This window comes from Physella acuta, unplaced genomic scaffold (assembly GCF_028476545.2).
Source record: "Physella acuta isolate Inbredline_101_S28 unplaced genomic scaffold, ASM2847654v3 ptg000242l, whole genome shotgun sequence".
In the NCBI taxonomy this organism is placed as follows: domain Eukaryota; kingdom Metazoa; phylum Mollusca; class Gastropoda; family Physidae; genus Physella; species Physella acuta.
This window is the reverse complement of record NW_026731761.1, coordinates 571,905-598,277: the sequence shown is the minus strand read 5'-3', so window position 1 is coordinate 598,277 and position 26,373 is coordinate 571,905. Positions and strand designations below refer to the sequence as shown.

The 26,373-nt window shown below is 38.5% G+C and overlaps 2 protein-coding genes across 2 annotated transcripts in view; one reads left to right on the top strand and one right to left on the bottom strand.

The window, feature by feature from the left end:
* LOC131938351 (ADAM 17-like protease) overlaps positions 1-18,368 on the top strand; it is a 31,460-nt gene extending 13,092 nt beyond the window's left edge. The window contains exons 12-23 of the mRNA XM_059296356.1: positions 984-1,102; positions 2,492-2,555; positions 3,380-3,518; positions 3,700-3,801; positions 6,694-6,756; positions 8,969-9,063; positions 10,814-10,929; positions 11,101-11,182; positions 11,901-11,989; positions 13,186-13,266; positions 17,622-17,755; positions 18,008-18,368. Of these exons, the coding sequence (XP_059152339.1) occupies positions 984-1,102; positions 2,492-2,555; positions 3,380-3,518; positions 3,700-3,801; positions 6,694-6,756; positions 8,969-9,063; positions 10,814-10,929; positions 11,101-11,182; positions 11,901-11,989; positions 13,186-13,266; positions 17,622-17,755; positions 18,008-18,368 (1,445 nt within the window). The remainder of the gene's footprint in view (positions 1-983; positions 1,103-2,491; positions 2,556-3,379; positions 3,519-3,699; positions 3,802-6,693; positions 6,757-8,968; positions 9,064-10,813; positions 10,930-11,100; positions 11,183-11,900; positions 11,990-13,185; positions 13,267-17,621; positions 17,756-18,007) is intronic.
* A 4,491-nt stretch (positions 18,369-22,859) lies between these two features.
* Positions 22,860-23,970, bottom strand: LOC131938350 (uncharacterized). Its single transcript, XM_059296355.1, has 2 exons — positions 23,307-23,970; positions 22,860-23,133 (listed from the first exon to the last, which is right to left on the bottom strand). The coding sequence occupies exons 1-2, from the start codon at positions 23,968-23,970 to the stop codon at positions 22,949-22,951; spliced, it is 849 nt and encodes a 282-aa protein (XP_059152338.1). The 3' UTR covers positions 22,860-22,948.
* Positions 23,971-26,373: the final 2,403 nt, after the last annotated feature.

Here is a 26,373-nt window from a genome sequence, read left to right as displayed (position 1 = left end):
ACTGTCTGGGTTTTGGAGATAATATAAGCAAATGTAGTTTAACAAAATAAATATAACCCGAAAAATCCAAACATAAGCATAAAATATAAACATCACTATCTCTATAATTATCCCTATCCCTTTCTCTTACTTACACCTGTAACAATACCTACACATATACCTATACTTGAACCTGTACCTTTTATGTAATAGCTTATCTTCAATTATTTAAATTTAAACTAATTGATTCTTATGCAAGTTTTAAATGTTATTTAAAATGTTATTTTTATAGTATTAATCATGACACACCTCTGACATAATACATTGAAATATTTTGTTTGGGGTGGGGGTGTAATCCACACATTTCTAGAGAGGAGGGCAAATGGTCCAGAATTAATGACAATGTTTAATGATGGAGAAAGGGTTAAGAAAACATACATTGTTTACCTTGAATTCTAGTGGTTGTTTAGCATGTTAAAAGACAATTGTAAATGGTAATAAACTGTTACCTAATGTTAAACCAACGAAGTTAATATTTTACAAAGATATTGTAAAGAAATCATCACTGCCTCTAAGCTGTGTACTGTAATTTCCACCTAGACTTAAAGCAGTCCCGTCCAATCTAACTCCAAAATCTTATTAAACATGATTTTATTAAAATAATTAATGTATGCCTAAACTGATACTTTCATATCAATATGTTTCAGTTGGCATGACTAGGCTTATGTTTGGCATCATTATAAAGTATTCTAAATCCATAAAGCTCTGATGGGTACCTGACTCACAAAGAGAAACAAAGGTGGCTGGGCTTAGTGTTGACCACACTATCCCCTGTATGCTGAAGTCACAATTTATTGCTTTATTTCAATTATTAGGAAAGTTGTGAATTTTTTTTCTAAAAATGAAAACGTATTTGGTTTAGAAACAGAAACATGTCCATTTAGAACCCCCATCAACGATTGAAAAAAATCAAATGTTTAAATAATTTTCCCATACATTGGCAGGTCACAACTTTGCCAGTGACCATGACCCTGACACTGATGAATGCTCTTTTGAGGAGTCGGACGGAGGCAATTTCATCATGTGGCATCAGTCTGTTTCAGGCCATGAGAGAAACAACAAGGTTTTAGTCAGATCATTTTGTTGTTGTTGTGTTGCTTGTTCAGCTAGGTGTAAACTACTAAAGAGAAACAAGGTTTTAGTCAGATCATTTTGTTGTTGTTGTGTTGCTTGTTCAGCTAGGTGTAAACTACTAAAGAGAAACAACAAGGTTTTAGTCAGATCATTTTGTTGTTGTTGTGTTGCTTGTTCAGCTAGGTGTAAACTACTAAAGAGAAACAACAAGGTTTTAGTCAGATCATTTTGTTGTTGTTGTGTTGCTTGTTCAGCTAGGTGTAAACTACTAAAGAGAAACAACAAGGTTTTAGTCAGATCATTTTGTTGTTGTTGTGTTGCTTGTTCAGCTAGGTGTAAACTACTAAAGAGAAACAACAAGGTTTTAGTCAGATCATTTTGTTGTTGTTGTGTTGCTTGTTCAGCTAGGTGTAAACTACTAAAGAGAAACAACAAGGTTTTAGTCAGATCATTTTGTTGTTGTGTGTTGCTTGTTCAGCTAGGGCAGGGGTCGGCAACCTGCGGCTCGCGAGCCGCATGCGGCTCTTTTGATATCAAGATGCGGCTCTCCAGCTCATTGAACAAATACTAATAATCTTAATAAAAAAATAAAATATTTGAAATAAAAAAATGTTTGTGGCTCTTTAAAACCAGGAAAATTTTGAATATTGTAACTTTTGGCTCTTCCACTTCAAAAGGTTGCCGACCCCTGAGCTAGGGGTAAACCATTCAAGTAAATGGCCAAAACAACACAAGTTATGTTGTTGAATCTGTTAAACTGTAAATGATTCTCTCATCAATTTGTAACCAGTGTTTTAAAACAACAGTTATCCCTTTTTTGAACTGGGTTGTTCTTAATATGGGTTCGATTGAGCCCCATTGTTCAGTATGTCAGTCGGAGGGGATTGGCAGAGGTCAAGACACACACTTGACCTTTATGATTCACCATCAGTTTGTCAAAAGAAGTATTAAGCAGTGATTGCGCATATAAAAGTGGTGGGTTACGGTACCTCCAAAAAGGTTAAGAATCACTTATCTAAATATATCATTTCAATTTCAGTTTTTTTTTTTAGAATGTAGATCTAGTAGGTTCTATAGCTCTATTTTAAAAAAAAAATTTTGCTGTGTTATTTGTTGTTGTTTTTTTTTTGGGATCAAAATGAAGGGATATACCCCTTAACATTACTTTTTCACAAATCAACTAGAAACTTAGTTTTATAGATATACAGATTTTATGCTGAACTTGTTATGGCGATACAATTTTATGCTACCCTTGTGATATCTGATACCTTATCGGTTACATAATTTTATAATAATCCTGAAAGTGTGATGTATAAGGTTTCTGTATACTAATTATTAATTATAATTAATCATTCTTTGTTTTCCTTTTACTGTGTAGTTATTTTCACCATGTTCCAAAAAAACTATTGGAAGAAAACTGGACAAGGCCAAATGTCTAGTTGGTAAGTTGACATCTACTCACATCCCAAACTTGTACTAAATGTCTTCAATACAATGTTACTAAGTGCTTGACTTTTCTTATAAAAAGTCCTTGACTTGTCATGTAGAAAAATCTTCAATACAATGTTACTAAGTGCTTGACTTTTCTTATAAAAAGTCCTTGACTTGTCATGTAGAAAAGTCTTCAATACAATGTTACTAAGTGCTTCACTTGTCATATAAAAAGTCTTCAATACAATGTTACTAAGTGCTTCACTTGTTATGTAGAAAAGTCTTCAATACAATGTTACAAAGTGCTTGACTTGTCATGTAGAAAAGTCTTCAATACAATGTTACTAAGTGCTTGACTTGTCATGTAGAAAAATCTTCAATACAATGTTACTAAGTGCTTCACTTGTCATATAAAAAGTCTTTAATACAATGTTACTAAGTGCTTGACTTGTCATGTAGAAAAGTCTTCAATACAATGTTACAAAGTGCTTCACTTGTCATATAAAAAGTCTTCAATACAATGTTACTAAGTTCTTGACTTGTCTTATAAAAAGTCTTCAATACTATGTTTCTTTGTGCTTCACTTGTCTTATAAAAAGTCTTCAATATAATGTTACTAAGTGCTTGACTTGTCATGTAGAAAAGTCTTCAATACAATGTTACTAAGTGCTTGACTTGTCATATTAAAAGTCTTCAATACTATGTTACTAAGTGCTTGACTTGTCATGTAGAAAGGTCTTCAATACAATGTTACTAAGTGCTTGACTTGTCATATTAAAAGTCTTCAATACAATGTTACTAAGTGCTTGACTTGTTTGCGTGACTTGTTATGTAGAAAAGTCTTCAATAACAAAACTGTGTGGTAACGGCCTGGTTGAAGAAGGGGAGGAATGTGATGGTGGAGCTTTAGGCACTGTTGGTTCAGACCAATGCTGTAATTCTGATTGTACCTTTAAAGTCTGGGCTTCATGCAGGTCAGAATTTTTTTAAATTATTAAAAATTATTTCTTCATGAAATATATATATTTTTTAATTACCTTTGATCAAACATTAGAGTAACTTAATCACATTGACTAGATTAATTTATTTTTGAGTGATGTAAATTTCTGTACATGTAATAATTTTATAATTATTTTAATTTTAACGACCTAATAGCTCCATCAATACCCAGTGCTGCCAGAACTGTACAATAGCCCCAGTAGGAACTCTTTGCATGGATGAGAATGTTCTAGACTGTAAAGCTCCGAGCTACTGCACGTATCCTTTTATAAGAGAAAACTTGACAATTGGAGATGAGTAATTTTTGGAAGTTTATTTGACAAACAGATGATGAACAGACAATTGTTCGGAAAAGTTTCGGCATTGAGTTTTTCTCATGTCTATTTTCACAGCTCATATCTTTTTATAAGAGAAAATTTGATAATAGGATGGGAATAGTTTTGGCATTGAGTTTTTGTCTCATGTCTATTTTCACAGCTCATATCTTTTTATTAGAGAAAATTTGATAATAGGATGGGAATAGTTTTGGCATTGAGTTTTTGTCTCATGTCTATTTTCACAGCTCATATCTTTTTATAAGAGAAAATTTGATAATAGGATGGGAATAGTTTTGGCATTGAGTTTTTGTCTCATGTCTATTTTCACAGCTCATATCTTTTTATAAGAGAAAATTTGATAATAGGATGGGAATAGTTTTGGCACTTTATTAGAAAGACTGATAATAAACAGATAAGTGTTCGAAAATGTTTTGACACATGGCGTTTTTCTCCTGTTTTTATTGGTGCATGAAGAAATATCAGTCCTCACAGTACAAACTGGCTGCATAGCTGCATGGGTTCCTTAAATCGACGTCGACACCTCAGCCTAAATGTTTCTGTCTGTTAAAAAACATTGATTTTTTATTAAAAATATTTTCTGAGTTTGCTCAACATTTAGGATATTAATCAATTTATATTGCAACTAGCTGCATCCCGTGCTCCGCCACGGTAAATCTTTTTTAAATGTACCAACTTTGGGAACAGAACAAAACTAAACACAACACAAACGAACGCAAAAAACACAAACAAACGTAAAAACAAACATAACACTCATAACATAAACACAATTTAAATGCAATCATAAAGGCATATTGCTCACAGTCTAGCCCGTAGCGCCAAATCGCGCCCTTTCCGAGCGCCGCCGAACGCGTCTGACACAGTGAATGAATAAAAAAACAGAGGCGTAGCGACCCTTTCCGGCGCCCGGGGAAAAACTTTTGATTTGCACCCCCCCCCCCCCCCCCTCAAACTTACGATTTGCACCCCCTCCCCTCAAAATTACAATTTCCACCCTACTCCCTCAAACTTTCGATTTGTACCTCCTCTTAGACTTTCGATTTGCACCACTTTTGATTTAACCCCCCCCCCCCCCCGCTCAAACTTTTGATTTGCATCCCCCCCCCTCAAACTTTCGATTTGCACCCTCCCACCTCCCTCAAGCTTTCGATTTCCACCCCCCCCCCCCCCCCCCGCAATTTTTTTCCAACCCACTTTGGCGCCCCCTTAGGTCGGCAACCGGGGACATATGTCCCCCCCCCCCCCCCCTCTCTACGCCTCTCATATAAAATCCCCAGCAGTATTTAAAATATCCGTGTTTTACCTACCATATTATATCACTTTATCGATTCACGCATTTTTTTCCCCAGTACTTTAAATTTTAAAAATTTACAATAGAGTTTCATAACTAATACCATTGCGTACCCAATGAACGTGATGACGCGTCTATAATAGTGCTTAATAGTTGATTAAAAATTATAAGTAGTAAACATTACATTCAGCGAATAAAATATATAAAAGATAGACTTTTATCAATCAATGCTAATTATAATATTCCAACAATAATGTACTCGTACACGTCTGCATAATTTGCATAATTTGCTTTCACATTTTGCTAATTATATTATTCCAACAATTATTCCGTCTTGTAGATTCTGCATTCACATTTTTAGCGTGAGTTCAATAAAATACCTCCCTTGGCAAAAATACTAAACAGTTTAATTAGATTTTTCTAACCTACAGTTATTATGTTATTAAAATGTATCCACTTTTTCTAGGAATATTAACGAAAACAATATTTGACATTGATCCTTTTAATATGTTTTAGCAATGTGCGTGTATTTAATAATCTCTTTACGTTATGCACAATTGTACAAACAGTGGCAATTATAAAATAGCTCTATGTCATTATATAAGCAAACCAAACTCTTTTACTTATAATAAGACACTGCGGTGCACTGAAAAGCACAGCATGTTGCGTAGTTTACTTTTATAGTCCCAAAATCTATAGCGATGACGGACGGAAGGACAGACACAGCCCGCTTATATTATAGATTCACAATAATATAAAAAAACAGACTTTTTAAAAAAAAAAGGCGCAATATCAACTAAAATGTACAGGGTCGGCGTGGTCGAGTCTGTGAAGCTCATGGTTGCTAAACCGGAAAGTCTCGAGTTCGAACCCTCGGGCAGATGAGGCTCGTTAGCTGGGGACAGCCACTCTTCTAGGAGAGACAACTTCAAAATCAAACAACTGCTGCCTTGTAGTTTGTTCTTGGTTGGACAAAGGCTATGGAAGTAAATCCAAAAAGAAAAGCAGGCTGAAATCGGAGTCAATGGCCTCAATGGCGCATAACCAGTTGACACGTATCCTTAATTGTGATGGAGACATGGTTGAGTCGGCAAAAGCTCATGGTTGATAAATTCGTAAAAAGTCTCGAGTTCAAACCCTGTGGCAGATAAGGCTCAATCAGTTCCAACACTAAAAATTAAGAACGTAGAAGAAGAAGAACTAAAAAGTAGTTTCCAACATTAGTTATTAAATTCATGTGCATTACAAAATTCCGAACCCCTCTCCCCCATGAGTTTGGGAAACTCATTCATTTCCTATCACTAGAACCCAGAGCAAAAAAAAATTTTGTCAACATAATTGTAAGGCAGTAAAAAACTGAGAAACTGATTTCTTTATAATTGTTTACTGTATGTTGGGCCAAGTAAAAAATTATACCTCATTATTGGGAACTAGATACTTCTATGCAGTGCCAAATACTTCTGATTTAAAACAAGACTTAATGCAGTTATCCAAATTAATTGTTTTCCTTAAATCGACAAATAGAGGAGACAGTTTCAAATGTCCTGATCAGCCAAATGCTAAAGATTGGACAGAGTGTCTTCCTGGGTGATTTGCTGCTTGCTTCTAGTTTGGTCTAGAAATACTTTCTAGTTTCTCTATTGTCTAATGCCCTGCTAATTTAACTATATGCTACCTCAGTGGCCTGCTACCCTAGCGACCAGCTACCTTTTTGACAGGCTACTCTAGAGACCAGCTACCTTACTGACAGGCTACTCTTGTGATCTGCTACCTCAGTGGCCTGCTACGCTAGTGACCAGTTACCCCAGTGACCAGCCAACCTAGTGACCAGCCAACCTAGTGACCAGCCAACCTAGTGACCAGCCAACCTAGTGACCAGCCAACCTAGTCACCAGCCAACCTAGTCACCAGCCAACCTAGTGACCAGTTACCCCAGTGACCAGCCAACCTAGTGACCAGCCAACCTAGTGACCAGCCAACCTAGTCACCAGCCAACCTAGTGACCAGCCAACCTAGTGACCAGATACCCTAGTGACCAGCCAACCTAGTGACAGCCAACCTAGTGACCAGCCAACCTAGTCACCAGCCAACCTAGTCACCAGCCAACCTAGTCACCAGCCAACCTAGTGACCAGTTACCCCAGTGACCAGCCAACCTAGTGACCAGCCAACCTAGTGACAGCCAACCTAGTGACAGCCAATCTAGTGACCAGCCAACCTAGTGACCAGCCAACCTAGTGACCAGCCAACCTAGTGACCAGCCAACCTAGTGACCAGATACCCTAGTCACCAGCCAACCTAGTGACCAGCCAACCTAGTCACCAGCCAACCTAGTGACCAGCCAACCTAGTGACCAGCCAACCTAGTGACCAACCAACCTAGTGACCAGCCAACCTAGTCACCAGCCAACCTAGTCACCAGCCAACCTAGTGACCAGATACCCTAGTGACCAGCCAACCTAGTCACCAGCCAACCTAGTCACCAGCCAACCTAGTCACCAGCCAACCTAGTGACCAGATACCCTAGTGACCAGCCAACCTAGTGACCAGATACCCTAGTGACCAGCCAACCTAGTGACAGCCAACCTAGTGACCAGCCAACCTAGTCACCAGCCAACCTAGTGACCAGCCAACCTAGTGACCAGCCAACCTAGTGACCAGTTACCCCAGTGACCAGCCAACCTAGTGACCAGCCAACCTAGTGACCAGCCAACCTAGTGACCAGCCAACCTAGTGACCAGCCAACCTAGTCACCAGCCAACCTAGTGACCAGATACCCTAGTGACCAGCCAACCTAGTGACCAGATACCCTAGTGACCAGCCAACCTATTGACCAGCCAACCTAGTGACCAGCCAACTTAGTCACCAGCCAACCTAGTGACCAGATACCCTAGTGACCAGCCAACCTAGTGACCAGATACCCTAGTGACCAGCCAACCTAGTCACCAGCCAACCTAGTCACCAGCCAACCTAGTGACCAGATATCCTAGTGACCAGCCAACCTAGTGACCAGCCAACCTAGTGACCAGCCAACCTAGTGACCAGCCAACCTAGTGACCAGCCAACCTAGTCACCAGCCAACCTAGTGATAGCCAACCTAGTGACCAGCCAACCTAGTGACCAGCCAACCTAGTCACCAGCCAACTTAGTCACCAACCAACCTAGTGACCAGATACCCTAGTGACCAGCCAACCTAGTGACCAGATACCCTAGTGACCAGCCAACCTATTGACCAGCCAACCTAGTGACCAGCCAACTTAGTCACCAGCCAACCTAGTGACCAGATACCCTAGTGACCAGCCAACCTAGTGACCAGATACCCTAGTGACCAGCCAACCTAGTGACCAGCCAACCTAGTGACCAGCCAACCTAGTGACCAGATATCCTAGTGACCAGCCAACCTAGTGACCAGCCAACCTAGTGACCAGCCAACCTAGTGACCAGCCAACCTAGTCACCAGCCAACCTAGTCACCAGCCAACCTAGTGACCAGATACCCTAGTGACCAGCCAACCTAGTGACCAGCCAACCTAGTGACCAGATACCCTAGTCACCAGCCAACCTAGTCACCAGCCAACCTAGTGACCAGCCAACCTAGTCACCAACCAACCTAGTCACCAACCAACCTAGTGACCAGCCAACCTAGTCACCAGCCAACCTAGTGACCAGCCAACCTAGTGACCAGCTATCCTACTGATCTACCACCCTAACTAAATATTAGATCTAAAAATATGCTGATGCTGATTATTTATTAAGCACTTATTACCAATCAACCAGAGCTAATAACTTGTACATTTTCTAGTGCCAAGTGTTACAAAGGTGAATGTAAGGATGTCTGCGAATTAGAATCTATCACTGAGAATTTCACTTTACAAGCCTGTCTCTGCAGAAGTTCAGGTAAAATCTTCTTTTTTGTAAGACATGATTACCAAGGCAACGATATAAATAAGTAGGTCAAACGACGTCGTAATCTAACTTTTAGCTACTTAACAATCTACCCCATATTTGTAACCTAACCGCTCCACAGTCTCAAGTGCTGCTAACGCTCAACCGTCTCCTAACCGGCTATCTTTTGTTTAACTGACCAACTGACTGTGATATCATTTCACTTCTCATTTTGTTTCTTACTATCCTACCTACTTCAACAACTTGACCAATGGCTTTCTACACTATTTTGCCTATCGTAGACCTATTTCTAATGTTGCCTAAGCTTTTGTCAACACTGACCTCCCGATCTTTTCATGTGCCAAGCTCAGAAAACAGATAAATTCTACGTGTTCTTTCCTAATTGGGTCTTTAAGGGCATTTTTTAAAATTTTGTGTTGAAGATCACTTTATTCAGTCCCCCTAAGTCATTGCTTTTCAGCTTAACCATTCCACAATCCATATGCCTATCTTCCTGCCTGCCCACCAGTATCCGGAAGTGTACTCTATTTTTTTTACTTTCTCGTATATACGAAGTATAGAGAAAGTATTGTAATCGTGCAAAAAAAAAAATCGAGATTTTTACAAATCTCGACGTTTTACACCTCACTGATACGGAAAAAACATAATTTTGCAATCTTGTCCGTATGTCTGTGTGTGTGTCTGTGTGTCTGTCCGCGTGTAAACACGATTACTTGAGTACCGTTACAGCTAGGTTGATGACATTTCATATATAAGTATTTTATCAAAATCGTAGATCCGTATCAACTTTTGAGCGATTTTCGATAACCGGAAGTGGTACTTTTCCTACTTTGAATTTTTCAAAAGCCTATAACTTGAGTACTATTTCAGATAGATACATGAAATTTCAGATGTAAGTAAAAGATCTAATTCTCTACCTTCTGTTAAATTTTGAGTAATTTCCGTTGACTGGAAGTAGTAATTTACGCTACTTTCGATTTCTCAAAAAACTAATGTAAATTTTAGAAGTACTAATAATATTACGCACTATTATGCGCTTTTTTATTTGGCGTTCACTTGGTGTGCAATTAATTTGTCTACAAGATTTTATTCTATTTTTAAAACTTTAAGTATTTAAAATGGATTAAAAATCATGTCTATAGCCCGAGTTCCCATCCCCTGTTATTTTATATAAGAATATTCGAGAAAGTTTAGGGGAGATCACTCCCGGTTTATTTTAAATACAGATGAGTAGGTTGAGAAAATTTCATACATAGGTAAAAGATCTTAACTGGTTTCTGCCAAATTTTGAGTGATTTCTGATTTCCAGAATTAATACTTTATACTATTTTTGATTTCTTATAAAAACTGGAAGAATTTTTCTATATTAATTCCCCTATCTTATGTAATGGGCGGAAACTTGCAAGCAAAATTTTGACCACACTTAATGGACCAATTGCTTTCAAACTTTTCATGTAGGTCAAGACTTAACAATGCATATTGACTTAAAATGTGACTTAATTAGATGTTTAATTAACCTTTTAAAGATAATTGTTTTTTCTTATAAAGCATTTATTTTCCGCTCTTTTATACACAAATTTTGGATTCATTTTGGTTTAAATTTTTTTTATATGCAATTCTATTATATTTCTAAAAATATTCAAGAAAGTTTAGGGGAGGTAACTTGCTTTATTATAGAGCTTTTCTGTTTCCTTCCCCCCGACCCCCCCCCCCCCCCCCCCCCCCCCCTTTCCCACTGTAGGTATCAGTGCCTGCCAGTTTTGCTGCTTCAATGTATCAGAAGAAAACAGTGTGTGTAAGCCTATCAAGGATGACATAGTTAGAGACGGCACTGCCTGTTATGTGGGACACTGCACGGTAAGTTTAAAAACACTCCCTGCTTTGGCTCCCATTAGGGTTTTTAAAATGCTTAGTCATTTTTTTTTTCTCCAGAAAGTTATTTCCTTTGTTTGACTCGAGTAGATAGACACTAATTTTCTGTACAAAATTTAAGTAAAAATCAACACTGAAAGCCTCTTTTTGTTATAGGCAGGAGTTTGTACCAGTAAAATCACTTCCACCGTGAACAGATTGTTTTCTTACATAAACTCCATTGAAAAGTCTGGAATCAGTAAGTCTTGTGTGGGTCATGGACATTGCCCCTGTCAAATCCTCATCCTGGATATCCTCCCCCTGGACATCCCCCCCCCCTCCCCCTTGGAGTCATTACCACCCTGTCAATTCCCCCCCCCCCCCCCCCCCCCCCCCACCCAAAAAAAAAAACAACTAAAGAACCATAACCCCAACCACAAACCTATAGCTGACCCTACAATTCTAACACTAATTGCTCCTGGAGAGGGGGGGGGGGGATGCAATGCCCTGCTCCCATGTTGTGTACTGTTATTATTTAATTTCAAACATATTACTCGAAGTAGTGGTTCTAAGTATAGAACCTTGATTCAGCTTAATAATGAATGTTGGCCCTAAAAATGACAGCTAGCTCTAAAAAAAAAATTTGGCTTAAAATAGAACAATAGATCTTTAAAAAGATGCTGGCTCAAAAAAAAACTGGCTTAAAATAGAACAATAGATCTCAAGAAGATGCCGGCTCAAAAAGAAAAACAATGGCGAAAAAAGCGGTGGTTTTGAAAAAGAACACTGATTGTTTAATAGAAAACTGGCTCTGAAGAAGAATGTCAGTTTTAAATGAGAATACTTGCTCAAAAAAAAATGGCTTAAGTAAAATACACTGTTCCTATAAAAACCAATGCCCTTGCAGGCCCTTTAAAAAAATGCTGTTTTGTAAAATTGAACCAATGTTCTAAAGTTTCTTCCATTTTGTTTTCCAGGATCTTTCATGCTTTCTAATATGGTGCTTGTTATCATAATATTTGCATCTGTATTCTGGATACCAGCCATGCTCTTCTGTAATCATTTTGTAAGTTTTTTGTTGGATGATGGTCAGAAGAAATTGGGATAATGATCTGGGTCCTATATAATGGTCTGGATGGTGTAGAGTGGATAACACTCGCAATCATTGTTTTTTTTGTGTGTGCCCAAGACACATGGGCCCCGCGATAAAAAAAACTCCCTCCACTTTTGCCTGCCTCCTGCAATTTTCCTGGCAGTCCTTCAAGACAGTCCTGCCTCTGCCAGCTGCTTCTCCGCTGTGTGCCTCCACATCTCCCTTGGCCTTCCATGCTTTCTTTTTTTTTTCCTGAGGTGTCCAGTTTAGCGCCATTCTGCCTTATCTGGATTCATTCTTAAGACATCTTTCTTTTATTATTTAGGAAATTGCTTCCACTTCCATCAGAGGCGTAGCGAGGGGGGGGGGGGGGGGTGGAGGGGGGGGGGACATATGTCCCCAGGCGCAGACCTTAGGGGGGGCGCCAATTGAAAGTTTGAGGGGGGGTGCAAATGAAAAGTTCGAGGGGGGGGGGTTGCAAATGGAAAGTTTGTCCCCGGGCGCGGGGAAGGGTTGCTACGCCTCTGACTACCATTTCTCCTAGTACTCAAAGGTCTTGGAACAGGTGAAAAAAACTTAAAATGGTATCGAATGGATAATAGATGTCTAGGAAGAGGGGGGGGGGGGTGTGGTATTATGATGTTATAAAATGGATAATACTCAGTTGTCAGGATGTGACCTTATGTGTTGTGTGGATGTTGACATCAATTAAACCTTTTTTTAGGGGGTCGGCGTGGTCGAGTCGGTAAAGCTCATGGTTGCCAAACCGAAAAGTCTCGAGTTCGAGCCCTCGGGCAGATGAGGCTCGTTACCTGGGGACAGCCACTCTTCTAGGAGAGACAACTCCAAAATTAAACAACTGCTGCCTTGTAGTTTGTTCTTGGTTGGACAAAGGCTATGGAAGCAAATCCAAAAAGAAAAGCAGGCTGAAATCGGAGTCAATGGCCTCAATGGCGCATAACCAGTTGACACGTAACGCTTAATTGTGTTGGAGGTGTGGTCTAGTCGGCAAAAAGCTCATGGTTGATACATTCGAACAGTCTCGAGTTCAAACCCACTGGCAGATAAATCTCAATCCCCTTCAACACTAATAATTAAGAACGAAGAAGAAGAAGAAGAAACGTTTTTTTAATGTTGACTTCAATTTTAAAAATTTATCATTATGTTAGGATCGCATTGAGTCAGAAGAGAAGGAGATCCAAGAAACGATTTATGACAGAAGAATGTCACTGTACAGGAACTCTGCTATGGTAAGTTGACTTAGTTTTGTAGGAGGATGTTACAGTCATGTAAGTTGACTTAGTGCTAGGTCTTGTAGGAGGATATTACAGTCATGTAAGTTGACTTAGTTTTGTAGGAGGATGTTACAGTCATGTAAGTTGACTTAGTGCGAGGTCTTGTAGGAGGATATTACAGTCATGTAAGTTGACTTAGTTTTGTAGGAGGATATTACAGTCATGTAAGTTGACTTAGTGCGAGGTCTTGTAGGAGGATATTACAGTCATGTAAGTTGACTTAGTGCTAGGTCTTGTAGGAGGATATTACAGTCATGTAAGTTGACTTAGTGCTAGGTCTTGTAGGAGGATATTACAGTCATGTAAGTTGACTTAGTGCTAGGTCATGTAGGAGGATGTTACAGTCATGTAAGTTGACTTAGTGCGAGGTCTTGTAGGAGGATGTTACAGTCATGTAAGTTGACTTAGTGCTAGGTCTTGTTGGAGGATATTACAGTCATGTAAGTTGACTTAGTGCTTGTAGGAGGATATTACAGTCATGTAAGTTGACTTAGTGCGAGGTCTTGTTGGAGGATATTACAGTCATGTAAGTTGACTTAGTGCTAGGTCATGTAGGAGGATGTTACAGTCATGTAAGTTGACTTAGTGCGAGGTCTTGTAGGAGGATGTTACAGTCATGTAAGTTGACTTAGTGCTAGGTCTTGTAGGAGGATATTACAGTCATGTAAGTTGACTTAGTGCTAGGTCTTGTAGGAGGATGTTACAGTCATGTAAGTTGACTTAGTGCTAGGTCTTGTAGGAGGATGTTACAGTCATGTAAGTTGACTTAGTGCTAGGTCTTGTAGGAGGATGTTACAGTCATGTAAGTTGACTTAGTGCTAGGTCTTGTAGGAGGATATTACAGTCATGTAAGTTGACTTAGTGCTAGGTCTTGTAGGAGGATATTACAGTCATGTAAGTTGACTTAGTGCTAGGTCATGTAGGAGGATATTACAGTCATGTAAGTTGACTTAGTGCTAGGTCTTGTTGGAGGATGTTACAGTCATGTAAGTTGACTTAGTGCTAGGTCATGTAGGAGGATATTACAGTCATGTAAGTTGACTTAGTGCTAGGTCTTGTTGGAGGATATTACAGTCATGTAAGTTGACTTAGTGCCAGGTCTTGTAGGAGGATATTACAGTCATGTAAGTTGACTTAGTGCTAGGTCTTGTTGGAGGATATTACAGTCATGTAAGTTGACTTAGTGCTAGGTCTTGTAGGAGGATATTACAGTCATGTAAGTTGACTTAGTGCGAGGTCTTGTAGGAGGATATTACAGTCATGTAAGTTGACTTAGTGCTAGGTCTTGTAGGAGGATATTACAGTCATGTAAGTTGACTTAGTGCCAGGTCTTGTTGGAGGATGTTACAGTCATGTAAGTTGACTTAGTGCTAGGTCATGTAGGAGGATATTACAGTCATGTAAGTTGACTTAGTGCTAGGTCTTGTTGGAGGATATTACAGTCATGTAAGTTGACTTAGTGCTAGGTCTTGTAGGAGGATATTACAGTCATGTAAGTTGACTTAGTGCTAGGTCTTGTAGGAGGATATTACAGTCATGTAAGTTGACTTAGTGCTAGGTCTTGTAGGAGGATATTACAGTCATGTAAGTTGACTTAGTGCTAGGTCTTGTTGGAGGATGTTACAGTCATGTAAGTTGACTTAGTGCTAGGTCTTGTAGGAGGATGTTACAGTCATGTAAGTTGACTTAGTGCTAGGTCTTGTAGGAGGATGTTACAGTCGTGTAAGTTGACTTAGTGCTAGGTCTTGTAGGAGGATGTTACAGTCATGTAAGTTGACTTAGTGCTAGGATAATACAGTCATGTAAATTGACTTATTAAATATAATCTTTGTCTTGATTACTTTTACTGAAGTGAGAAATGTATTAAATATTTTCTTTATCTTGATTACTTTTACTGAAGTGAGAAATGTATTAAATATTTTCTTTGTCTTGATTACTTTTACTGAAGTGAGAAATGTATTAAATATTTTCTTTATCTTGATTACTTTTACTGAAGTGAGAAATGTATTAAATATTTTCTTTATCTTGATTACTTTTACTGAAGTGAGAAATGTATTAAATATTTTCTTTGTCTTGATTACTTTTACTGAAGTGAGAAATGTATTAAATATTTTCTTTATCTTGATTACTTTTACTGAAGTGAGAAATGTATTAAATATTTTCTTTGTCTTGATTACTTTTACTGAAGTGAGAAATGTATTAAATATTTTCTTTGTCTTGATTACTTTTACTGAAGTGAGAAATGTATTAAATATTTTCTTTGTCTTGATTACTTTTACTGAAGTGAGAAATGTATTAAATATTTTCTTTATGTTAGGGGTTCTTCGAGAAATAGATATCTTCTATCTTACTTCTGACACCAAATGTTAGGGGGGTTTAAACCGAAGAGGTGATCTTATTCCCTCATCCGTGCACCTTTGCGTGGTGACAAAGGGGTCTAATAAGACCTGAGCAAAACTAATTAAAATCTAAACAACACCAATATTAAACTAAAAATAAAACATAGTAAACACACATAATATGCATTTATTTACCTTTGTTTGACGTCACAAATGTTTATATGTTAAAAGCAAAGACACAATACCAATAAGACCTGGCCAGTCTTTCATATTCAAGAAAACATCACTTGAATTTCTAATACAAGTCAAAAAGACAAAAATAGTCAAACTTACATTTCAATGCAGAATTAGTCACCGTGGTAACTGACATTAATTTATAGAAAACACATATATAAGTGTGAATAGCAAATCTACATTTACACAACTCAGAATTCACACATGTCATATCCTCTAGTCCTAACTTAAATACTTGCACTGCTTATGTAATCTCAGAATCACACTTGTCAAAGTTATTCTTTCTAGTCCTAATTTCACTTGTACTGCTATGTAATCTCAAAATCAAAAACGTAAAAGGCATCGTCTCTAGTTCTAACTTTACTACTTGCACTGTTATGTAATCCCAGAATCACACGGGTAAATGTTATCATCACTAATTCTGATTCCACTAATCAAACACGGTTAAAGTTCATCTATGAATACTCATCAGTACTCACAACAATCTAGCTCGACACTCAAGTGGCAGGGAGATTTCCAGCCACTGGAATAAAACATTGGGCCACTGGTACAAACATTGGGCCACAAAGATAATGGCCACTGGACGAAGAACATATCTACACGGCAGGAAAATTTCCAGCCACTGGAATAAAACATTTGGCCACTGGTACAAACATCGGGCCACAAAGATAATGGCCACTGGAACGAAGAACATATCTACACGGCAAACGTTTGGCCACTGGTACAACATTGGCCACATGTATAAACATCAGGTCACACATGTAAATATCTGGAACCAAACACATAGGCCTATGTACAGCAACAAAACATCGGCTGGGACAATAATCCAGCCTTAGTGGCCAGCCATAAGGCTGCCACCATCCGAGGCCTAGACCATCGTGTCTAGCCTATGTGTCTGTCAGAGAAAGAGAGCTCAACATAGTCGCCCTTCCTCATATATAGGTTAGTCTCACCCCCCTTATCATCTCCCTAGAGCTATAGAACCCGAGTTGGGCTCCGTCCCATCTCTCGACGTTCGAGATCACACCGGTCACTATGCACCCATGCGTTGCACACCCAATAACTGACCGCTATAGATCTTCACGTTGTCTCAGGGCTAACGATCGTGTCATACACCGCTCGAGCTAACGCACGACCACGCGGTACTCCCGCCGCGTTTCACACCTGACAACTGACCACAACAGAGATCATGAGTAATGATTCTACCGGGACGTCCAGCGGCATGTCCGAACTCAACTTTAGACATAAATCACCGCGGGTGTCTTGCCAGCATTACGTGCCACTCATGCACCTGCATAGAGCTCGTGGCCCTTAACGACCAGAGTGAGCCGATAACATTTAATTAAATTTTAGATTTCCCCTGGCCTGCTCATCCCCAATATCTTAAATTAACCCCTTGGGTTTCCGTAACTAGTCCTAGTCACCTTAGCCCCTTTAATAAGCACCCAAGTTACCATTTTACTTAAAAATAAACAATGTAGTACGAGCCAACATGCTTACTTAAAAATCAACAATTTGGTACCAGCCAACATTTATCTTGATTACTTTTACTGAAGTTAGAAATGTATTAAATATTTTCTTTGTCTTGATTACTTTTACTGAAGTTAGAAATGTATTAAATATTTTCTTTATCTTGATTACTTTTAATGAAGTTAGAAGTGTATTAAATATTTTCTTTGTCTTGATTACTTTTACTGAAGTTAGAAATGTATTAAATATTTTCTTGTCTTTGATTAGTTTGAAGAATTACTTCAAAGGTATTCAATCGCATCCCAATACCGATTTCCATCATTTCATCGCAGATTTTCACAAAGATCTTCACGGAGATCTTCGACAATGTCTTCAGCATCTCAGTATAAACCAGTTTATTCGTAAGTCAGAAATAATTTTTTAATTACTAAACAACTGGCTCTTGAGCAACTCCTCCTCAGTCAATAACCCCCCTGCAATTGCCCCCTCAATCTTAGAAGAACTAGACCCAGTTAATATTCCATGATGGTAATTAGAACTCTCTAGAGAATTACTTATTATAAATGTAATCAGTTTTCTAATATTTGAATAATAGTAATAATAGTTTTCTAACATGGTTTTGTTTTGTTTTATATTACAACCTTGTCTACCAGCCTTTTTGAAGTACCAGATGAGAATGTGCAAAGGGCATCCACAAAATCGCTTGAGAATGAGCAAAGGGCATCCATAAAATCGCTTGAGAATCAACGAAGGGCATCCATAAAATTGTTTGAGAATCAGCGAAGGGCATCCATAAAATCACTTGAGAATCAGCAAAGGGCATCCACAGTCTCTGACATATCCACCCTGAGTCGAGGGTCCATCAGTTTTTGGGATAAGAAGAACATGGCTGCTGAGGGTTATGGAAACCGTGTATCAGTTGTGGGCTTAATAAATAAGAAACAACCCGCAGTTACAAATTCTGGAACCAAGATTAGCCGGACTGATTCAGGTTTTTCTTACCTTTTTTCATAAACTCTACTCTCTCTAGTTTCAATGATGAACAGGCAGTGTATGCTCAGTTTAGAAATGGTTCATCTGGAACTATAGCCAGTATCTTGTTTTCCACAAGAAATAGCTCCAGAATAACTCAACTAGTATACACTAGATTCTTAAATAAACTCAGAATTTAATATCTAATCAATAATTATACAAGTGCCATTATTGAGTGCAGCCTTTAACTCAGATAATATTAAATAAATAATTATTAAATACACAAAGTTGCTTGAAAATTATGTTGTTTAATTATAGGTTGTATAGATCTCAATACATCAATATGGTGAAATAACTTCTTAATATATCTCATAAAGTGCTTTCAGGTCGTAATTCAGTATTGAGTCCACCAACTCTGTATATAGTCACATCTCTGACAATTTTCCATTTTGATGGGGGGGGGAGCCCCCCCCCCCCCCCCCCCCCCAAGAGATGCCTGGATGAAACTCTGCTTATCTTTCTAGAACATTTACCAATTACTTAAAAAATGTGTGGTTATGGAAAAATGACATCAAAGTATTATTGATGAGTGTTTTTTCCCTCTCTTACCCATGCCCCAAAACAAAACATCTGACCGTTGTAAACATAAGCAATCATTTTTTTTTCAACAGATACCGGCACCTATATTTAAAGGATTCAAATAGGTATGTAGCACCTTGTTAATTCCATTAGATCCCTGCATACTCTGTTCGCCTAGATTTCCCTCCTCCTCCAACCTGCACGTAATCTAATCCGCAGCCAAGCACCCTGTTTCCCTAGGCACTGACGCTCTAGGGAGAACCCCCTTTCCCAGGCACAACGCCTTCACTGGCTCTATTAGCAAAGACAAAGAGGGTATACTAGTGACAGAAGGATGGAAATACTGAAATACCACTAGCATCCAGTGGCGTAGCGAGGTCAGGTGTCACCCGGTGCGGCACTTAATGGTGGACCTTTCCCGGGGACAAACTTTCAATTTTCGATTTGCACCCGCCCCCCCCCCCTCCTTCCCCCCCCCCCCCCCCCCCCCCCATCCCCTCAAATTTTCTATTTGCACCTCTTAAAAGACTTTTTATCACTCGAATTAATCACTTAATTAAGTGGAATTATCATTTTTCTCTATATATTTTGCTATTTTTTGCCTTGGTGTTTACCCCCTAAATGGTGTCGACCGTGCGCTCCGCACCCCTTGCCCCCCCCCCCCCCCCCTCCTCGCTACACCTCTGCTAGCGGCTTATATTATAGATATATATAATTTTTAATACTTTTATTATTATTATTTATTTTTTAGATTTGTAAACAATAATACAAAATAAATTTGACGAGTATTTGTTGTATTGTTTCTCCCAAGGAGTTTCCTTTGTGATAAAGAAAAAACTTTGCACAGTTTCCTGGGATGGCAATTCTCTTTTCGCCAAAAGCTACAAAATCCAGAAACTCTGAGAGATCATTTTCAGGAGAGGAGTCACAGGTTTGTGATCTAGAATGGTGGGCCTAGCTCCTGTAAGCCAATGATTGTCCCAGATCAATGATCTTTTTGATCTTTGTCTCCCACAGTTATGCACTTATTACTATGCTTTTGCATTTTTCTGCACAATTATAAATATAATTATTTTTAAAATGTATATATATATATATATATATATATATATATATATATATATATATATATATATATATATATATATATATATATATGAATATATATTTTTGTATATATGTATGTATGTGTGTATATGTATGTATGTATATATGTATATCTATGCATATATGTGAGTGTATATGTGTATGAATGTATGTGTGTATGTTACAGCCCACTCTCTGTAAGCCCTCAAGTAGCAGCCAGAATTTTCTAAATTTATTACGTTTAATGACATTTAATTATTGTAAGCACTTTTCATTATGCTTATTGAAACTTTGTACTAAGATTCTTCTGTATGACTACTGCTATGTTTTAATGATGATTTGTTTTCGTAAGTAAGTTCTGATTGAATAGCATGTTTAATTTCACGTTTTGAAATGAATATTTAAAATAAAAATGTTATTTTTTGCTACTTTATCAAGTTTTACTTCATTTTTTACAGTTACATTTTTTTAATCACTTTCCTTAACTCTTAATCACTTGACTATGTTACTTAATCCCTTGACCATGTTACTTAATCACTTGACCATGTTACTTAATCACTTGACCATGTTACTTAATCACTTGACCATGTTACTTAATCACTTGACCATGTTACTTAATCACTTGACCATGTTACTTAATCACTTGACCATGTTACTTAATCACTATACCATGTTACTTAATCACTTGACCATGTTACTTAATCACTTGACCATGTTACTTAATCACTATACCATGTTACTTAATCACTTGACCATGTTACTTAATCACTTGACCATGTTACTTAATCACTTGATCATGTTACTTAATCACTATACCATGTTACTTAATCACTTGACCATGTTACTTAATCACTTGACCATGTTACTTAATCACTATACCATGTTACTTAATCACTTGACCATGTTACTTAATCACTTGACCATGTTACTTAATCACTTGACCATGTTACTTAATCACTTGACCATGTTACTTAATCACTTGACCATGTTACTTAATCACTTGACCATGTTACTTAATCACTTGACCATGTTACTTAATCACTTGACCTTGTTACTTAATCACTTGACCATGTTACTTAATCTTTTGACCATGTTACTTAATCACTTGACCATGTTACTTAATCACTTTGCCATGTTACTTTATCACTTGACCATGTTACTTAATCACTTGACCATGTTACTTAATCACTTTACCATGTTACTTAATCACTTTGCCATCACACTTAATCAATTTACCATCACACTTTATCACTAAGTATCTTACACTTTACTATTACTCTTATTCACCTTACCATCATACTTTACCATTACTCTTAACCACTTTACCATCACACTATTATACCATCCCACATATGTCCCCGGGCGCCGACTTTAGGGGGCGCCAAAATGGGTTGGAAAAATAAATTGAAAGGTTGAGTGGGGGGGTGCAAATCGAAATCTTGAAGGGGGGGGTGTAAGTTTGTCCCCGGGCGCCGGGAAGGGTCGCTACGCCTCTGAATGAAACCCTTCTTATATATTTCGTCGGACTACTATTCACGCGACAACGCGCGGGGACGGGTACGCTAGTTTATAAATAAAAGTTGGATAGTCTTTACAGTAGAGTTCAGCAATCCCGACAAGGGCGGTGGGGATGACACCATGACATAAACGTGCTAACTGTAGATAAAACAATGCTACATAGTACTTTATTATTAACTGACCATAGATCGGCAAACATCGTTACTGTTAGGTCTGCAGTGATTAAAGCTTATGCACATACACGTATGCAGCATATATTTAAATTGTAGGCCGACACATGTATACACATATATATATATATATATATATATATATATATATATATATATATATATATATATATATATATATATATATATTTAAGCTTGTAAATATACGAAAGGACAGAAAGTACACACTTTTTAAAAGTAATTTAATTAGCCAAAATAATCAAATCATGTTTTTTTTCACAAGGTGATCTTTAGGCTGTTGATTTGAATTGTAATAGAAAGGGACTAATATACGCTACATAATCTATATCGATGTTTTAAAGACAAAACTGCAATTTTTAGGGGGTTTGAGAGTAGACTGAGGTGCGACGTCATTTAAGGGCGGGGAGGGGGGGGGGATATGCTATTTGTGACAACGGGGAGGGGCCAGTGGGAGGTTTTTTTTTTTAAAATCGTCAAAGAAACGTGACGTCACTTATGGATGGCGTCCTTGATGATTTATGTATCTAAATCAACTAAATATTGCTAGTGCGGGAAAATAGGAAAGGATCTAGCTAAAACTTTTTGCCGTTAGGACCCGTCCGATCAACCAGTTTCTTCCAGGCATCTCTTCGGGGGGGGGGGGGGGGGGCGCGAAAGGCCCCCCCCCCCCCCGAACGAAATGAAATTTATATAGAAAATATAGACTTTTAACAGTGTCCGCCCCCCCCCCCCCCCCCAAAGAAAGGTCTACCCCCCTCCCCGGAGAAAAAAGTCTGGAAGAAACACTGCGATCAACCTCGTCTAATCGACCATTTAGACGGGCCACATCAAAATGTCCGCGACTTAGTGGTTTCAGCAAGTTGGGCCTCCGACAAATGGCTCTCAACAATATCACTCCCGACAAAACAGCTCCTGTCACTAAGGTCCACGACCAAAAGGCTTCAGTCGAAAAACGCACCTAATACAAGTTCCACACAAACACTATCTAATGTTAATATACTGGCTGTTTTTGGTAGACATCTTTACCATATAGACGGTCAAAAAATATAGGTCACGGGATGGTCTAAATAACGAGTTGCTTTTTTCTCTTCATTTTCATGCTGCAGTTTATCAACATAGCAAAACACAGTTTTATAGTTAGAGTGTTTAAACGCTTGTCGTATTTGTTAATTTTTCTTATCTTTTCTTATCCATAAACGCATTGAATAAACCGAAACACAGTGTCGTTACACTGAGTTGGGATTAACCTTAAAAACACAAGGAAAAAAGTTCCATAAAGGTTTTCTTATACTTCGAGCTCATATTGTAGTAGATGAAAATACTAACAGACGAATTTACAGCCTGCAGGAGAAGGGTGAAGGTCCCGGTTATAAATAGCAAATTCTGTTCGCGCATGCCGACATTGAATTCTGGGACGATAATGGCCGTGAAAAACAGTCATGATATCCGGCGCGAAGCACGCAATGAACACGACTGAGATTAGCGCCACCATTTTAACCGCTCTTCTGTCTTTGGTGGATAAAACTGTTCCTCTTTCCGGTTTGGCGTCCGCTCCGATTTTAGAACTTGCTACTGATTCCCGCCATTTCGCTTTACGGTTAAGGTTAACGGTTAGGATCATTGCAAAGATGACGGTGCAGATGAAGATTAACGGGATTAGAAAGACGGTGTTGATGCCCGAAAGAGATTCCATCAACGAAATCCCGATCGTCGGTAAAAATCATGCTGAGGATGGTGCGGTTGGTGTTTCGGTCGAAGGTCCAGGCCATGCGGCTTGTATAGAAAACAGGAACGGTGCTCAAAGTCATGATGATGGTGATAACGGTCAGGATGATGTAGGCCCGCGTCGTTGTGATGATAGACTTAACCTTAAGCGGCATAGCGATACAGAGGCATCTCTCAAAAGAGACGAAAGCTGTGATTCCACTAGAAATTCGCGCAAAAACGATATGAGTCCAGCCTATGATATAGGAAAGATCAAACGTATTCACGGGGAAACCTGCATTCACAACAAGAGGACTGAAACACAACCCGACCCCGATCATCGTGATGGTGACGCCGAAATCGCTCAAAGACAAAGTCAGGAAGCTGATTGTCACCGTGTCTGACACGCCCTGCCGGAGGAAGACCATGACGTTGACGGCGTTGGCCAAGGTGCCGAAGGTGCACACGATGCTGGAGACGACGGAGAGGGCGACGCCGTATGCGTCACGGTCCGCATCGCTGGCGATGCCGGACACGACGCTGACGACGATGCCGGACTGATTCATTGGTTCCGGTCAAGTCCTGTAATAATAAACACAAATATAAAAAGATGAAGTAGGTGTTGGAACGGATCAAAATCAAAGTATTTTTACACTCAAGAACAGTCTCGTTGTAGTTGATTACTTCCAATATATGAACATGCGAAAGAAAATTTTTTAAATTTTTAAAATTATTTTGTTTATACTCACGTCAGGAGGCGCTGCTAAGGGGAGGAGGGTGGGTGGTCGCCCGGTACCGAACCAAAGGGGGGCGCCAGGATGGGAAACAATTAAAAAAAGCTCAACTTGAGCCGCATTACTTAATTATACACGACCAAAAATTAAGAAAATAGACTGCTACTTGGCTTTGTAGACAAACTTAACCCTTTTCTACACCAGTTGTGTTACACCCAAATAAAAACTGTTAAGGGACAGTGGACGATAAAATACGCCTCCGACCTTTGAAAATTGATGAGAGTGGGTGCCAGTGTTTCTTCCCAGACTTTTTTCTCCGGGGGGGGGGGGGGGGCACTTGAAATTTTCGGGGGGGGGGGGGGGGCGGTAGACTTTCTTCGGGGGGGGGGGGCGGACACATATATTTTCTATATAAATTATTATAAATTTCATTTCGTCCGGGGGGGGGGGGGGGCGGTAAAAAATTTTCGGGGCAGGGTCGGTATGCCTCTTTGACTCACATGTTATATTGTTTTTTTTTTTTAAAATACATAATACAAAAATATTGAAAAGATATTTAGAAAAGATTCTTTTAAAAACGCTGCATCGTACACTACAATAAAAAGGCCATGATGATATTCAATGATACTTCATTCCTAAATCTAGCTACAAAAATTTAACGTAGGTATCGTATTCGTCGACCGACAGTAGGGATTCGAACATTACTATACCGCGGATAGAGGAGAATAAATTATTCTTGTAAAATACTATATTGAACTTAGATATCTCGCACTCCTAACCTTAGTTTTTTACATGGTATCCGCAACTCTAAACCTTGCCCATGTTATGCGAAACTAACCTTTACAGTCATGTTGTCCAAACACTAAACCTAGATTTAATGCAGAGGTTTCTTCCAGGCATCTCTGTGGGGGGGGGGGGGGGGGGCAAAAGCCCCCCGACAATTTTTTTAACCGCCCCCCCCCCCCCCCCCGAACGAAATGAAATTTTATATAATTTATAAAGAAAATATATACTTTTTACAGTGTCCGCGCCCCCCCCCCCGAAGAAAAGTTTTACCGCCCCCCCCCCCCCCGGAGAAAAAAAGTGTGGAAGAAACACTGATTTAATGTCCTCTAAATCTAGCTGTACACTCTAACCTAACTATAATGTCCTCTAATCTTCTAATTCTAACTTTAATCCTAAATGTAAAATCCTGTAGTTCAACTCTAAAAAGCATATTCGTTTAAAATTAGATTTTCTTGCGTTGTCATCGGGCATGCATTTACACTAGAAATTAGAAACTCGTTATCTATGTACAAAATGTAGTCACAAAATGCGACAAATATAAGACTATCATTGTCAACTGAGTAAAAGATCGAAATCATCATTTCCCTTTTAAAACCCCAGTTTGTCTTCAATCAAAACTCTAACATAGTCGACATCCAATTAAACCAAAGTCCTACTTTTGTCTTATCCAGTTAGTCACTGCGAGATGCACAGACCCCCATGTTTGTTCAGCTAACGAGGTGTCGTCACGTTTCTAAAAAATTTCTTTTTAAAATTTTGTTTACAATCCCCACAGTTCGTAAAATAAATGAGCACGTTTTCCTTTGTCTGGTATAATTATATTTTAATTACTGAAGCTTATCAATACTTTGCGATGTTGGTGTTGCGAGATAAATAATTGCTCTGTTTACTTTAGAAACGCTTGGAGAAAACCTTGAAACCGGAACAACAATTACGTTCGTTACGCGAGATAAATAATTTGACCTAAACAATTTCAACCGCATTTGGCTTTGTTGCATAATATTCGATTTTCAATAAACTTGATGCTTTTATTTAACCAGTTAAGGAATTAATTGAACAGCACTAATTAACACGCTTGATGAAGCGTGAAACGAAACATAATTTAATGCCGAGGTACGTATATTCGATTCGCCTCAGACACGAAAAAAAATAATCTTACAACGATTTTAAAAAAATGATAGTCAATACGTTATGGTATAATTTGCTCCTTAGAAAATATTTCAGGTAAAAACAAATTGTAATTCTACGAACGTTTTTCACTTTTTCTTTTCATTGTGTGTGGGTTGTCGATAGATGAACACTTAGTTACGCTAGCAAGTTACAAGGACAGAATTGATCAAAACCAATTTTTGTTTATAAAATTTAAAAGATGACAAGTAATTATATTTGATCAATGCATCTTACATTTTATGAATAAAAACTATCGCAACCTTACATAATTTATTCTAT

Excerpts from the sequence above, each read along its gene's own strand:
- LOC131938350 (XM_059296355.1), bottom strand. The coding sequence starts at position 23,970 with ATGAATCAGTCCGGCATCGTCGTCAGCGTCGTGTCCGGCATCGCCAGC. Across the intron at positions 23,134-23,306 it reads TTGCAATGATCCTAACCGTT|TTTTCACGGCCATTATCGTC; the intron begins AACCTTAACCGT and ends TATCATGACTGT.